This window comes from Brachyhypopomus gauderio, unplaced genomic scaffold, assembly GCF_052324685.1.
Source record: "Brachyhypopomus gauderio isolate BG-103 unplaced genomic scaffold, BGAUD_0.2 sc46, whole genome shotgun sequence".
In the NCBI taxonomy this organism is placed as follows: domain Eukaryota; kingdom Metazoa; phylum Chordata; class Actinopteri; order Gymnotiformes; family Hypopomidae; genus Brachyhypopomus; species Brachyhypopomus gauderio.
Window position 1 is genome coordinate 2,184,472 of NW_027506872.1, and position 15,557 is coordinate 2,200,028.

The following is a 15,557-nucleotide window of genomic DNA, read 5'->3' on the forward strand; positions in this document are numbered from 1 at the left end:
CGGACGCGCCACTCTCACAACTGTTTTGCCGACGTAGAGAAGTGAAAACGTGCGTGGGCATAAATGAGAGTACGGTGCCCGTTAGAAAGGATGGTTAACATGCGCGCATCTTCTGTTTGGCTGCAGGCGTAAACCCTGAATCATGTGATTGAAGGTCAGAGGCCACAGAATGGCGCTGCGGTTTGCGGAAAAGGTACGCACGGATTCACGCACATCCGCCGCCGCTTTGAACGTTCGCGCCGCACGGACCACGCCAGTAAAAACGTTCAGAAGGAGAGTGTAGATTTACGTGTGTGTATTTGTTCATTTACAAAGAGTTCATCAAATAACCGTGTGATCTTTTCATGTTGTGATCTGTTGCCAGAGAAGAATTGATACTGTTGATGAACTCATGAATACTTAATTCATCTATATGAGTTTATTGTACACTTTATTAAAGCATGAATTAGTCATACTGTTTATTAACATACAACAAGAAAAAATATAGAGTATAATGTGTTCAAAGTGTCACTGACAAGTAAGAAATGCTACATACAGAAGTATCTTGCAGTATGCTGAGCGTACTACGCTCTGACCTGTTCATGCTGTTTCCCTCCTGATACGCAGAGCCATCACAGCCAGCGAATGGCGATCTTTGGTGCGGTGTTTATCATCACTACACTCCTCATCCTCTACAGTTCCAACAGCGGTAACGAGCTGTATGGCTCCTTCAGGACGGGGACGTTCAGTGAGACCGTCAGAAACACCAACCTGAAGAAATGGGCCGGCAAAGAAGGCTACATCCCTGTCTACGGCAACAAGGTAATGCCCAGGGTGAAGGGTCAAGGGTGAAGGGTCAAGGGTGAAGGGTCCAGGGTGAAGGGCCCAGGGTGAAGGGTCAGGAGTCAGGAAGCACGAGGGGCAGGAGTTGATGGAGACAATACGGGTCTTCAACCATGTTGTGTTTACTATTGATTAAGATGCTTGTAGTGAAATATAAACATAGCCAAGTGGAAGGATTCATGAATAAGAACATGTAAAAGACATCTTCAAGTCATAATCTGTGGAACCATAGAGAGTGGGGGAGAACAACCAGGCTAAGTTCCCGTGGAACCTCCAGACAAGAACATCAAGGTCGTCCCCGTGGTGACAGGGGCACTTGTGACCCTTAAGCTGGAGGACTGACTCCAGATCCCACGAATGACATCATCAATCTGAGAGTGCAGTTGAGGAACAGCAGAACTACGACACCACACCACCCAACTCCCAGAACTACGACACCACACCACCCAACTCCCAGAACTACGACACCACACCACCCAACTCCCAGAACTACGACACCACACCACCCAACTCCCAGAACTACGAACCACACCACCCAACTCCCAGAACTACGAACCACACCACCCAACTCCCAGAACTACAACACCACACCACCCAACTCCCAGAACTACGACACCACACCACCCAACTCCCAGAACTACGACACCACACCACCCAACTCCCAGAACTACAACACCACACCACCCAACTCCCAGAACTACGAACCACACCACCCAACTCCCAGAACTACAACACCACACCACCCAACTCCCAGACCTCTGCTAGAAGACCCGAGTGATGGGGTGGCCACCTACTAGAAGCTTGACACAGGAAACTTTGAGTGAAGCACAGATGTTTCCATAGAAACAGCATGTTTTACAAAGGTTTTTCATCAGCTGTGTATATATATATATATATATATATATATATATATATATATATATATATATATATATATATATATATATATACACACACACACACTATACTATATATACTACAGTGCACTGCAGTTATTGACCTGAGAGGGAGAGAGTACATTAGCATGCAAAACATTTATTATGGCCACCCAGTTCAATACATCTGTTAATGTGAATAGATAAGTCAGTAGAACACTTATCTCCAAAAACCATAAAGATGAAACATCTTAAGCAAGATTCATGCAGCTTTTTTTTTCTGCACAATTTCCAAGTCAAACGTCAAGCACCCAGACATATTTTGCGTCTCAGATAAACATTCGCCGTGTCTCAGACACTTAATTGGGTTGTCAAGGCTATGGTTTGTTCAGCCGTTGTTAGGAAAGGTCAGGTGATGCTTTAGAAACTCTCAGACTCCCCAAATCGCCTCCTGTAGAGAGCTGCCAAGCGATCTAGACATTAACATGAGCGACGACGGCCACACAGCAGGAGAATGGAACACGGTGTCTTCAGCAGGGGCGTGTCTAGACTCCCTGTTGTCCTGGGATACACACAGAAATAAAGGAGCACAGCCCTGCCCCTTTGATTTCCAGTCAAAAGGAAAATTTCCTCTTTCCTCATTTCCTCTCTCTCTCTCTCTCTCTCTCTCTCTCTCTCTCTATCTCTCTCTCTCTCTCTCTCTCTCTCTTCTCATCTTTTCACACCTGCCCTTTCATTTCTGTCATGAGGAAGAAAAGGTTTGGTCATTTTCAGATTAATTTTGACCTTGCTGCACATGTGAAATGATTCCTTAGGGACACAAAACGTCGTATGAGTGATGTGATTTTGATTTCTGCATTACAAGCCCATAGCTAGATTGCACGAGGATGCAACATGAGCAGTTTATTGATCTAATTTTGCACGCTTCTTTTATTTAGCTGGCATGGCCTCTTTTTGCTAACTTCTGGGCTAATACGTGTTTTTACGTCAGTGGTAATACGGGAGTCCCAAACTGAGATCGTAGTTTGTGGCAGGATGCGGCTGTCTGTGGTCTGTAAATGTTTTAAATTAGACAACAAAGCCAGCTAACAGGCACATGTAATATCTGCAAATCAAGTGTTTTGCAAGTCCGTGATAACACAGCGGTGTTCAATAATACCAATTGGATACAACTCCTAAAAATAAACCTCCAGTGGGTACAGTGAGTTTACTCAGGTTACCCGGGCAAAGGCTGTGCTGAAACAACACACACTAGAGAGACATTCGAAAAGAAGACACACATTTAGTCGTGAAAGATTACGGAGAGGACCGTAAATTCACAGCTTCGGATGACCAGCCTATTGCTGTTGTAGAAAGTACAAGTTTCCTTTGTTTGTTGGAGCCGTGGTACGGCAACCTTCACGTCGCTGCATCTCAGACAGGGAGTTTTACAACCGGAGCTCTACTCGTTCTTCAGAGGTGACTCCTCCTGGCTTCACCGCAGAAATGGGGGTTCTCGTGTTTCCGTGATGTCACTACGTGGACACGGCGAGCTGGCTTGACTCCACTTTTTGATGTAAGGTGGAGTGTTGTACTTTACGACTGCAGAGCTGCACTGTCACTTCTGCAGCCGTTTCACATGGACATTTGTTTATGCTTCGCTTGCACAGCTGATGAAGGACCTCAGTCCGAAACGCCCTGTTTCCCTGGAAACCCTGTGTTCCTAAACTCAATTTAGAATCTCTAAAAGTGTAAGAAGACCTTCGAAGAAAGGGACATACAGAAACAAGATGTATTCATTATTTCTTCAACAAAAGTAATTTCTCCAAAAACTGAAAATCTGCCAAGTGTAAAAGTAAGTGAACTCCTTTAGTTAGTAGCTTGTGGCTCCTCCTTTTGCAACAATTACTTCAACCAAATGTCTTCTGTAACCACAAGCGAGTCTCTCACATCTGCTTTTAGGGATTTTAGCCCACTCCTCCTTGTAGAACTCCTCCAGTTGAGAGAGGTCAGAGGAACATCTGACATGTGCCGCCCACTTCAGATCTTGTAACAGCATTTCTATGGGATTGAGGTCCGATCTTTGGGCCAATCCAGAGTGCAAATCTTATTTCTCTTAAGCCGTTCCTGGGTAGTTTTGCCGGAATACTTTGTTTCATTGTCTTGTTGCAAAATCCGTTTCTGTCACAGTTTTAACTCCCTGACTGATGGCAGGAGATTCTGGTCAAAAATTTGTTGATAGGCCTGGAGATTGATGGTTCTGGTCAGAAGAGGAGACATTCGGAGACAAGTATGAGTAGGATTGCTAGAAAGGCAAATCACAACCCACGTCTGAGTGCACAAGACCTTCAGGAAGACTGAGCAGCCTCTGGTATGTTCTACTGTGACACCCACACAAATATGACCTTCATAGAAGAATCATCAAAAGAAAACCTCACCTGCATCCTCACTGCAGAACTCGTGCCAGACGTTAACAAAGGACAAGCCTGATGTGGACACGTGTCCTTTGGCCTGGTGGAGTCACACTAGAACTTCCGGTGCAGACTTTTGTGTTGAGAACAGCACTTCAAGCAGATTCTGGATGGAAACATTACACTGTCTGAGAGGATGGCTTCTACAACCATCCTAAACACAGTCCAGAATCCCCAGTGAATGGCCTTGAGGTGTAGGCTGAAGGTTTTTCCATGAAATCATTGAAAATCTGTTGGTTGACCTCAAAAGAGCAATACACTGTAAAATGGTAAAGAGTAAAATGGCCCAAGAGTTTGACGTGAATGCATGAAATTCTCCAAACAAGACCTGAGACGAACACTGCAATCAGCGGACTTTCCTGACCCCTCCCACTTTAGGCCCCGCCCTCTCTGGCAGTTTTGGTTCTTTACAGATGGAGGCCTGTTCTTGCACCTGCTTCAACTCTTCCATACCAACAGTTTCATCAGAATTTCATCTCCTACGCCGGCCAAGCTCTCAGCACCATCCACCCGTGAACACGTTCGTAAGGTCAGCTTGGGGACTGACAGGGTGATGTCACATCCTGTTCGTCTAGCGTAGGTCAGCACAGAGGATGATCCCGGAAGCCCCCATGTAATTCAACTTTATGTGCCATTGTAGCTGCTTTGTCGTGATCGTAAAGTCCTGCTGTAGTACCATGGGGGAACACCTTGTCCCACTTTACCTAGCTGTGTACTGAAATAACTACATGGCTCAGTGATCATCGTTTTTAGAACAGCAGAGTTACATGACCATTGACATTGGCACTCTATTGAAATAGATTTCATACGAATGATTTGGAATAATCTGGACTAGCCAGAGCTAGAGGTAAATCTACTTTAATCTGGACTATCTAGATTCTGTGGAGTCTGTGGAATGTGTTTTATGGCCATTATATGATCAGGCATAATCGACCTCTTATTTAGCCTACAATGTCTTCCTCGATATTCCACTCCTGCGGACTAAAACTGCAGTTTCTCTTTGCTGGTTTTATGACCTTTTCCAGGTTTTATGGGTCTTTTCCAGACTGCTTATTTGTCACATTGACTCCTTGTTTCCACTGGTCCTCAAGTTTCTAATGGCCCTTGAACACCAGTACTGACACCTTTTATGGCTGTTCCTTCCTGTAGCACGGTGCTGTCTTCTGATTGGGCGTCTCCAAAGTGTGGCTCCCCTGTACCTGTGCTTGTCCTGCGGGTGATGGACAAGGCCTCCATCTGTTTGCCCACTTCCCGGGCCCCTGTCACAACCTTCTCCTGCCCACCGCACTCCGTTGACCCTGACCAAAGCGCACATCTACCCTGTCCGCTAAAACCTCGTCTGCTGTTTTTAAGCCACTGCTTTGCTGCCGTTTCCCAGAATCCTCAGCTGGGAATGTTTGGAGTATCTGTGCGAATCCGAGTTACTCCCTTGGCTGCTCCCGTAGTTACTGCTCAGAATGCCGTTAATCCTAAATCATCCAGCCGGTTCTTTTGCTGCGTCTGTCCGGCCTGATCCTATGTCCACTCTGAACTAGCGTTGATTTACACAGACACACTCCCCACGCCTGGATGGGAAGAGACCCATCAAAATGCAAATCACAATGCACCACCCATTAAGAGGAGGTATTTTTACCCAGCATTCAGTGTTCACAGAAACAACACAATAAAACACGACAAAATACAAAATTGAAAAAATCAGAAGGCAGAATTCACTTGCCGTGTTTCCACCATAGAACACAGAATACACGGTTATATCTCTGTAGAATGTTTCATATGGATTTTCTGATCACTAAACAGTTATTCACACCCTTGGAGTTCAGGTTCTAAAGATTATCCACCATCATTTAACTGCTTTTCACTGTGTGTGTGTGTGTGTGTGTGTGTGTGTGTGCGTGTGTGTGTGTGGAGACATTAAATCAGTCCCATTAAATGGTAATTTTCCCAGTAAATTCCAAGACCACAAATTATACTTGAGGTCCAGAGCTTAATATAAACAAACAGTAAGAAATCACAGTATTTGCCTTTTTTAGGTGGTGTAGTAATTTACTTTATACATGATTTTCACTGGCCAATATGAATTCACACTGTTAAACTCTGATGATATTGATAATAATGAACCCTCAAATCAGCATGGAACTGAAATTCCTTCTCTTGTGTTTCTTGTGTGTGTGCGTGTGTGTGCACATCAGACCATGACCTTGCACTGTCACCAGTGTGCACTGGTGACCAGTTCCAGCCACATTCTGGGCAGCGGTGCGGGGGAGGAGATCGACCGGTCGGAGTGTGTCATCCGCATGAACGACGCGCCCACCTCCGGCTTCCAGCAGGACGTGGGCAACCGGACCAGCCTGCGCGTGGTGGCCCACTCCAGCGTGTTCCGCGTCGTCCGCAAGCCGCAGGAGTTCCTCAACCGCTCTGACAGCCTGTCCATCATCTTCTGGGGACCGCCCACCAAGATGGGGCGGGACGCCAAAGGGCCGCTGTTCCGGCTGATCCAGCGCGTCAGCGCCACCTACAGCAACGTCTCCACCTTCACCATTTCTCCGGGCAAGATGCGCAAGTTCGATGCGCTCTTCCAAAAGGAGACGGGCCGAGACAGGTAATGTCTGCCTCAAGCAGCGATGCTGGAGTCTGATTAAAATCACTCCTAGACTGGTGGTGCTAGAGTCTGATTAAACTTCTTGACTGGTGGTGCTAGAGTCTGATTAGAATCACTCCTGCATGGGTGGTGCTGGAGTCTGATTTAAAATTCTCCTGGACTGGTGATGTTGGAGTCTGATTTAAAATTCTCCTGGACTGGTGATGTTGGAGTCTGATTAAACTCACTCCTGGACTGGTGATGTTGGAGTCTGATTAAACTCACTCCTGGACTGGTGGTGTTGGAGTCTGATTAAACTCACTCCTGGACTGGTGGTGTTGAAATATCTTGAAGAAAACAGATCAGTGATTTATGGTGGTCCTCCACTCAAACACTGACCGTAAACTTGCACTGCTACATATTTTATGAATTATAAATGAATTTTATGAATTATGAATTCGTGTCCCTGGGCTGTTTAAAGGAACTGGTAGAAAATGTTGCTCAGATTAGTTTGTGTTGTGAAACAGTACACAGTTGAACGCTTGTTTCCTGCAATGATGCTTGTTCTAGCTGTGCTAAGTGCATGTCTAGCTGCATGTCTTGACAGTGAAACTTACTGAAACTACTACAATTCATACTGTAGTAAAAATAAAAAAGATGTTAGATTATAAGGTTAAAAAAACTCCTGGAAACACAGGAGTTCAACACAGACCCAGTGATTGTTAAATCACCATTATTGTTTATTTTTATGTTGATTCTGAGCTCCATGTCCTGACGTGTTGACAAGTTTGTAAAGTTTTTCTGTCTGTTGTCTGTTGTCTTGCTGGTATGGTGTTATATACCGGAATACAACAAACAAAACTAAAATCAGTACTCTTTAAGATGAGTGAGTAATTTCTTTTTACAGTTTTTCATATTATGGTTTCTTAGGTTACAGGGCTATTAACATTTACATGATTTCTAGATTTTATATATCTATATTGCATCTATATTATATATATATAAATATATATGCAAGCACTTTGTAAGTCGCTCTGGATAAGAGCGTCTGCTAAATGCTGTAAATGTAAATGTAAAATTAATTGTTATTACACTTCTATATTTTATATTATTTAAATATTAATTAAGTGTTTAATTAAATGATTAATTGTTGCCTATATTTGGCTTCAGGAGGTAAGGTACTTTGCAGAAAGCACAACACACTACAACAGGGGTCGGCAACCTTTGAGACATGGAGTGCCAACTTTAACATTTCTAGTCAATGAGTGTGTCACCATCAACAAATAAAATTGGGGGGGGGGTGCATGTTGCACTGACAGTCACGCTGTGTCGATTTATTTCAGCGAACTCGGAGCGGTCGTTTTCTGCGCTTGATTCGTCGCTATTTAAATATTTGTTTTTAACCGTAAAAACTGCAGGGGACCAAAACCAGCTTTTGAAAAAGTGGGGGGGGCATGTCTATTAATTTTTTAACTGATGCTGGTCCAGCGTGGCGCGTGCCAGTGATTATTATGCCTCAGCGTGCCAACGGTGGCACACGTGCCATAGGTTGACGACCCCTGATCTACAATATGACTAGTGTAGTAATGTAGTGTTAGTGTGTAGCAGTGTAATCTGCAGGTTTATTGACGTGCCCTGTTTCCTGTATCCCCAGACAGAAGTCTCAGTCGTGGTTGAGCACAGGCTGGTTCACCTTGGTGATCGCCATAGAGATATGTGACAACATCAAGGTGTATGGGATGGTGCCCCCCAACTACTGTGGGTAAGTGTCATTCCTGTGCTCTGAGACTGCATTGCAGGGACTGTGTGGATGTATTGTCTGATCTCACACTATATCCATGTTTACTTCAGTGAGAACACTGAGAATTTTTGATAATGTAAAAGTAAGATAATATAATTCAAATAATACAGTCTCTAATATCTCTAATAAGTACAGTATTAGGAAATCAGAGAAAATGTTTTAGTGCCATGTTAGTACTTACTGGGAAACTGTGTTCTGGAGTGTAACATGACAGCTGCCTGTCAGCGTGTCACGTGGGAACTGCGTGTTAGCGTATCACCTGGGAACTGTGTGTTAGCGTATCACCTGGGAACTGTGTGCCAGCGTGTCACGTGAGGTGTCAACTGTGTTGTCCTTGTTGCAGGAGACGCCCCCAGCCCAAGCGCATGCCATACCACTACTACAAGCCCAGAGGGCCAGATGAGTGCATCACCTACCTGCAGAACGAGAAGGGTCGCCGTGGAAACCACCACCGTTTCATTACGGAGAAACAAGTATTCGCACGCTGGGCCAAACTCTACAACATCACTTTCACACACCCTGCCTGGTGAGAAACCCAGCCAGCGTGGCTGCCGACCCTGCTTTCGGCCAAGTGAGAAATTGAGCCGAAATGGCCAACAGCTTCCCTCCCGGCCTAATACGAAACTGTCATACTCCGTTTAAACCCAACCAGATGATGATCCAACATGTCAGTCAGTTTCACCTGCCCAGGCCAATTCACACCCTGAATGTAAAGAGGGATTAATCCGAAACAGCCACTGTTTTTCCATGATTATATTACCAACCAAGGCTCGGATCCAAAATGTATGTCGGTTACGCGTACAAACATCGATCCAAAATGGCCACTGGTTTCACGTAGCCAGTAAACAGCTGACTCATCCAGGAGCCCAAAGATGTTGTAATAAGAGATGAGAGGAGAGTAAACATTCCTGTCAGGAAAATCTGAAGTAAGAAATGTAAAACACTACATGTTCTTGGCTTTTTGTCATGCATAGTCAGTCTAACACTGAATTTAAAACATTGTCAGAAATAAAATCTCCAGAAACATCTAAAGAATTGCGCTAACTTTGAAACGACTGCATCCCAGACACCAGTGATCATCCACAAAGACACAATCAGAAACACAATAAGCATTTTGTTACTGAGATGTTAATGTGTTCACTATACCTTCAGTTCAGCTATCCAAAAAATGGCAAATGTTTCAACACATTTTATAAAATAAAATATACAATTATATAAAATGTGTTAAGCAAACAAAAAAGACTTTGAGACAAACAACAAAAAGATTTTATGAGATATTAGAATTTTATGAGATTTTTAAATGTTGCCATAATTTACAAAACAGTGCTGAGCACTAAATTTGTTTGTTTGTTTGTTTATTGAAAACAATATTTTTACATATTTGTAATATTTTGAAAATGCCCTTAAAAGAAAGTGTCAAGGGACATAAGAATAGTGTACCAGGCTTAAAAAACAACTCCTAAACCCACAGTGTAGAAAACACAGCATTTATCTGTAAGTAAAAAAACACAAGAAAACACTGCATTTCAGCTCTTGCGTTCTCATAGGAAACAAACTGAAGCAGAGATCAGAGCTGTTTTACCAAACGCATTGATCGCTGCCTTAAGATACTTGCATCTCCTGGGGGCAGTGTTAGAAAGTGGTAGTTTCATTACAGTATCTCCATGATGTCACCTTTACAGCCCTGATGGAGGCTGTGGGGGTGTAGTTTCTGTGCCAACGATTGCGACTGCGCACTGATGTTTTGTAGAAGTGCTTCAGCTTGAAGGCACTGTCAGTGCTGTAAACCGATTGGTTGGAAGGAGGGAGGGGGAAGTGACGATGTTGTTGGTGACACAGTCAGTCACTGCCCGCACACTGGAACATCGCCGCCCATATTCATGGACTAGACAGAACCCCAGAACCAGCGCACCTCACTGACGATCACTTCAGGAATCTGGGACTCGGAACTGTAGAGTCAGTGTCACCACCCGCTTGCACTGCATGGACCAACCACAGAGGCTCGACCTTTAGATATTCGTTCTGGAATGTTCTAAACTGAACAGTCGAAAGAGAGCCAAGCACATGCCAGAACGTTATGTTTGGATAACATGGGTAGAACATCGGTAGAATACTAGAACATGTGTAGAACACAGGTTAAACACAGGTAGAACACTAGAACATAAATTCAACACAGGTAGAACACAGGAAGAACACTAGAGCATGAGTTGAACACAGGAAGAACACTAGAACATGAGTTGAACACAGGAAGAACACTAGAACATGAGTTGAACACAGGTAGAACACTAGAACATGAGTTGAACACAGGAAGAACACTAGAACATGAGTTGAACACAGGTAGAATACTAGAACATGAGTTGAACACAGGAAGAACACTAGAACATGAGTTGAACACAGGTAGAACACTAGAACACAGCTTGACAGCTGTATGTTGGAAGGTCTGGAGTTATTATTTGGATTGGATTAATATGGCTCAGAGCAGTCCATTACAATTATGGCACGTGCAACTAAAGCATTGTGTGTGCGCTGTAGGCTAGCTGTTAGCCGGGCATACCTCTCCTAGTTTGTCTTACAGAGACTGCATAGCTACATACATTTCCCCTTTCCTGCTAGGATTTACAGTTGGTGTTGGCCAATGTCGCTGATTGTGAGATTTTCATTGAATGGTAGGCTTTAGAAACATCACTGTCACTAGTCACTTTTCACTGTTAGCATGCTAGGTTAGCATGTACATAGTGACATTGTCACTGAGAAGGACCAGGCTGCCATAGGTCTGTAGTAACTGTGGTAACGTACGACATGTAAAATAGCCTGTATGAATAGGTTAATGTTTTTGTCTTTGTTTTTATTTTTCATCCATGTTATTACACTAATATATGTATGTGATTATAATGTGTGTGTGTGTGTGTGTGTGTGTGTAAAGTGCTGCTTGAAAGTCTGTGGACCACCTAAACATGGTCATAGTTTTCTAAAAAAAAAATAAAATTAAATAATCTTATGAAATTAACATCCAAATCTCAATTTGTGAAGTAGATCTTCAAAATAAGGGACAGAGAAATAAATATTTATTTTCAGTATTTATTCAAAAAAAATTTCTCTCCAAAAACTGAAAATCTGCAGAAGCATACAAGCTCTAGTAGCGTGGGGCACCTCCTTTTTGGAGTCATGTCTTCAGAATGTCTTCTGTAACCACAAATGATTGTTTCACATCTGGATAATATAATAGGAAGTCATCCAGGTCCACAGGTCGAAGAACAGCCCAGACCTTCACATCTCTACCACCATGCTTCACTGTTGGGAAGAGGTTCTTCTCTTTATATGCAGGCTTCCTTCTAGCAACTCTCCTGAATGACATGTCTATTGATTTTTTGCCTCAATGTAGATGCATGTCCATTTATCCCAGAAGCTGCCAGAAAGGTCTACAACTCTCTGGAGGTGATGTGTGGGTTTGGCCTTTACCTGAATTATTATTTTTCTTGTGCTTCTTGGTGTGAGTTATGATGGCCGTCCACTTCTGGGCAGCGCTGGTTATGCTGAGTGCCCTCAGTTTGTAAATGATTGGTCTTAGTGGATGGATGGAGCTGGAATCTTTTGGGATGTTCTTGTATCTTTCCCCAGACTGATGGGCTCACCACCTTCTTCCTGATGTCCTCAGATGTCTCCTTTCCTCTCAACATTGTTAATCTGTGTGCTTTATGCCTCGGTACTACAGTGGTTTGGTTGTTTAATCAGTGCGGCTCAAATCTTTTCCCAAGGATGTTTCATTTGATTGGTCTGCTTAATTGATTACTTGAGCACTCACATGTGTCGTTTACCTAATTTTTAAAAAAAGTGCCAAATTTGTAAATTATTTTCACCGCAATCGAAATTTGTGCAGTTAGAACACACACACACTAGTGATTACTAGGGGGCTGTGGTGCACACGTGCCCAGAGCAGTGGGCAGCCCTAGCCCGGCACCCAGGGAGCAGTTGGGGTTAGGTGCCTTGCTCAAGGGCACCTCAGTCATGGCCTCAGGTCTGGGAATCAAACTCACGACCCTCCGGTCACAAGACCAGTTCCCTACCACAGGACCATGACTTTACCAATGGACCAATGCAACTGTGGTTCATTTTGCTTATGCACATGCTCTTGATTCCATATATATATATATATATACAGTTGTGCTCAAAAGTTTACATACCCCGGCAGAATTTTTGCTTTCTTGGCCTTTTCTCAGAGAATATTAATGATAACACACAAACCTTTTTTCCACTCATGGTTAGTAGTTGGGTGAAGCCATTTATTGTCCAACCACTGTGTTTTCTCTTTTTTAATTATAATGACAACCAAACACATCCAAATGACCCTGATCAAAAGTTTACATACCCTGGTGATTTTGGCCTGATAACATGCACAGAAGGTGACACAAATGGGTTTGAATGGCTACTAAAGGTAATATCCTCACCTTGTGACCTGTTTGCTTGTAATCAGTGTGTGTGCATAAAAGCTGAGTGAGTTTCTGGGATCCAGACAGACTCTTGCATCTTTCATCCAGCCACTGACGTTTCTGGATTGTGAGTCATGGGGAAAGCAAAAGAATTGTCAATGGATCTACAGGAAAAGGTAGTTGAACTGTATAAAATAGGAAAGGGATACAAAAAGATATCCAAGGAATTGATAATGCCAGTCAGCAGTGTTCAAACTGTGATAAACAAATGGAAAATCAGCTGTAAAAACCAAACCACCGTCAGGTAGACCAACAAAAATTTCAGCCACAACTGCCAGGAAAATTGTTCGGGATGCAAAGAAAAACCCACAAATAACATCCGCTGAAATGCAGGACTCTCTGAAAACTAGCGGTGTGGCTGTTTCAAGATGCACAGTAAGGAGGCACCTGAAGAAAAATGGTCTGCATGGTCGAGTGGCCAGAAGAAAGCCATTACTGCGCAAATTCCACAAAGTGTCTCGTCTACAATACGCCAAACACAGAGACAAGCCCCAAAACTTCTGGAACAATGTAATTTGGAGTGATGAGACCAAAATTGAACTTTTTGGCCACAACCATAAACGTTACATTTGGAGAGGTGTCAACAAGGCTTATGATGAAAGGAACACCATTCCTACTGTAAAGTATGGAGGTGGATCGCTGATGTTATGGGGATGTGTGAGCTACAAAGGCACAGGAAACTTGGTCAAAGTTCAAGGAAAGATAAATGCAGCACGTTATCAGCAAATACTGGAAGCAAATTTGCACTCATCAGCCCGGAAGCTGCGCATGGGACGCACTTGGACGTTCCAACATGACAACGATCCAAAACACAAGGCCAAGTCGATGTGTCATTGGCTACAGCAGAACAAAGTGAAGGTTCTGGAGTGGCCATCTCAGTCTCCTGACCTCAACATCATTGAGTCACTCTGGGGAGATCTCAAGCATGCAGTTCATGCAAGACAGCCCAGGAATTTACAGGAACTGGAGGCTTTTTGCCAAGAAGAATGGGCAGCGTTGCCATCTGAGAAAATAAAGAGCCTCATCCACAACTACCACAAAAGACTTCAAGCTGTCATTGATATTGATGTTAGAGGGGGCAATACACGGTATTAAGAACTGGGGTATGTAAACTTTTGAGCACAACTGTATATATATATATATATATATAATTTATTCATCATATATATAATGGAGAGAGACAGACTGTTTCCAGAGAAACGGTGTTTGAGACGGAGGTCCTTCTTCAGCTGTTGGAATTCTGTTCCTTTGTTTTGTTTGTAATAATTTGCTTGCACAGCTGATGAGAGACCTCAGTCTGTAATATATATAGTGTGTGTGTAACATGCAAGGACCGATTGTACTGCACTGATGTATAACGTGTGCGTGAGTGTGTGTACAGAATGTGAATGTATGTATATATATCTTTAAATGTCATCATGCTGTTTCACTTTGATATATGGCTCACGTTACCAAACATGCTGTTTGACCAGTGTTATTTGAGACAGCGCTTCAAGGGGGGTAATTACCCCACCCACTGTGAATGTTGCCTTTGTCTACCCCTTGACCTATGACTTTTGACATTTTGACCCTGAACTGCTTGTAAATACCCAGGCATGGTCACAGAGCCAATGCACCTCACAGCTGATTGGACAGGCATCATGTTAGTGTGTCTGGTACGGGGCAGAGCTTGAACGTTGCCTCTGCAGACGGATGAACTGAATTATGTTAGACAGACACAAACATAATGCCAAGCTGCCCTGAATTGAACAACTGCTGTATATAATATCCAGTCAGCAGACTTAGAATTTAAGCATCTGGAAATACTGATCAGGGACCTGCTCCTGTGACCCACTCCAATTTAGTAAAACACAGATTCTGACCCTCGGTCAGCTTGTTAGTTCAGAAACACACAATGTGCAGGAGAATCAGCGCTGAAGATCAGTGGCTTAATAATTAAAGCAGATTCCAATGTATTAAAACATTCCTACAACAAAGTATGCACAGAAAGATCCCTTGTCCAAAATGTCCTCCTGCTCCCTCCCCTTGCACCCTTGGTGTAGGACCCTTCAGATTAACTCTTGCACTGTCATCCCTGCACGGTCCAGTCGTTGCCCTGCTCAGTTTTTCCTAATCTAACGGCTGATAGTTGATAAGTGGAAATTGGCTGTGTCGGAGCAAAGGAAAACAGTCAACTAACCCCAGAGTTCTTACGTGACCAGAGGTGTGCAGGGGTATTACCAGGATCTAGGGAATAAGGGAGCAAGGGATCGAGTAGAGTAGAGTCAGGCATGACCGAATGAATGAGACACAACTCAGACAGTTTTTAATGTTCTGATGGAACCTTTATGACATCGTCACATCTGTGTCGTGTTTGACAATCTTGAACGTCTTTTACATTGTGTGTCTTTAAAGATATGTACATTTTAAAATACACCAGTTTCTTTATCCATTGTTACAGGCATGTGTGCTGAGAAATGTTATAGAGACAATGACACAAAACATTACAAATGTTATATACATGTTGCAAAACACTCAATAAAAGATACAAGTGTGAAGGCTCTG

The 15,557-nt window shown here is 43.4% G+C and overlaps 1 protein-coding gene across 5 annotated transcripts in view; it reads left to right on the top strand.

Annotated features, from left to right (window-relative positions):
- st6galnac6 (ST6 (alpha-N-acetyl-neuraminyl-2,3-beta-galactosyl-1,3)-N-acetylgalactosaminide alpha-2,6-sialyltransferase 6) overlaps positions 1-15,554 on the top strand; it is a 16,449-nt gene extending 895 nt beyond the window's left edge. For 2 of the 5 annotated variants that reach the window (XM_076986316.1, XM_076986318.1), the window contains exons 2-6: positions 124-193; positions 607-801; positions 6,337-6,746; positions 8,380-8,487; positions 8,870-15,554. In XM_076986316.1, coding sequence (XP_076842431.1) covers positions 170-193; positions 607-801; positions 6,337-6,746; positions 8,380-8,487; positions 8,870-9,056 — 924 coding nt within the window. In that variant the 5' untranslated portion in view covers positions 124-169 and the 3' untranslated portion in view covers positions 9,057-15,554. The remainder of the gene's footprint in view (positions 1-123; positions 194-606; positions 802-6,336; positions 6,747-8,379; positions 8,488-8,869) is intronic. The other 3 variants (XM_076986315.1, XM_076986317.1, XM_076986320.1) reach the window with 2 other exon arrangements.
- Positions 15,555-15,557: the final 3 nt, after the last annotated feature.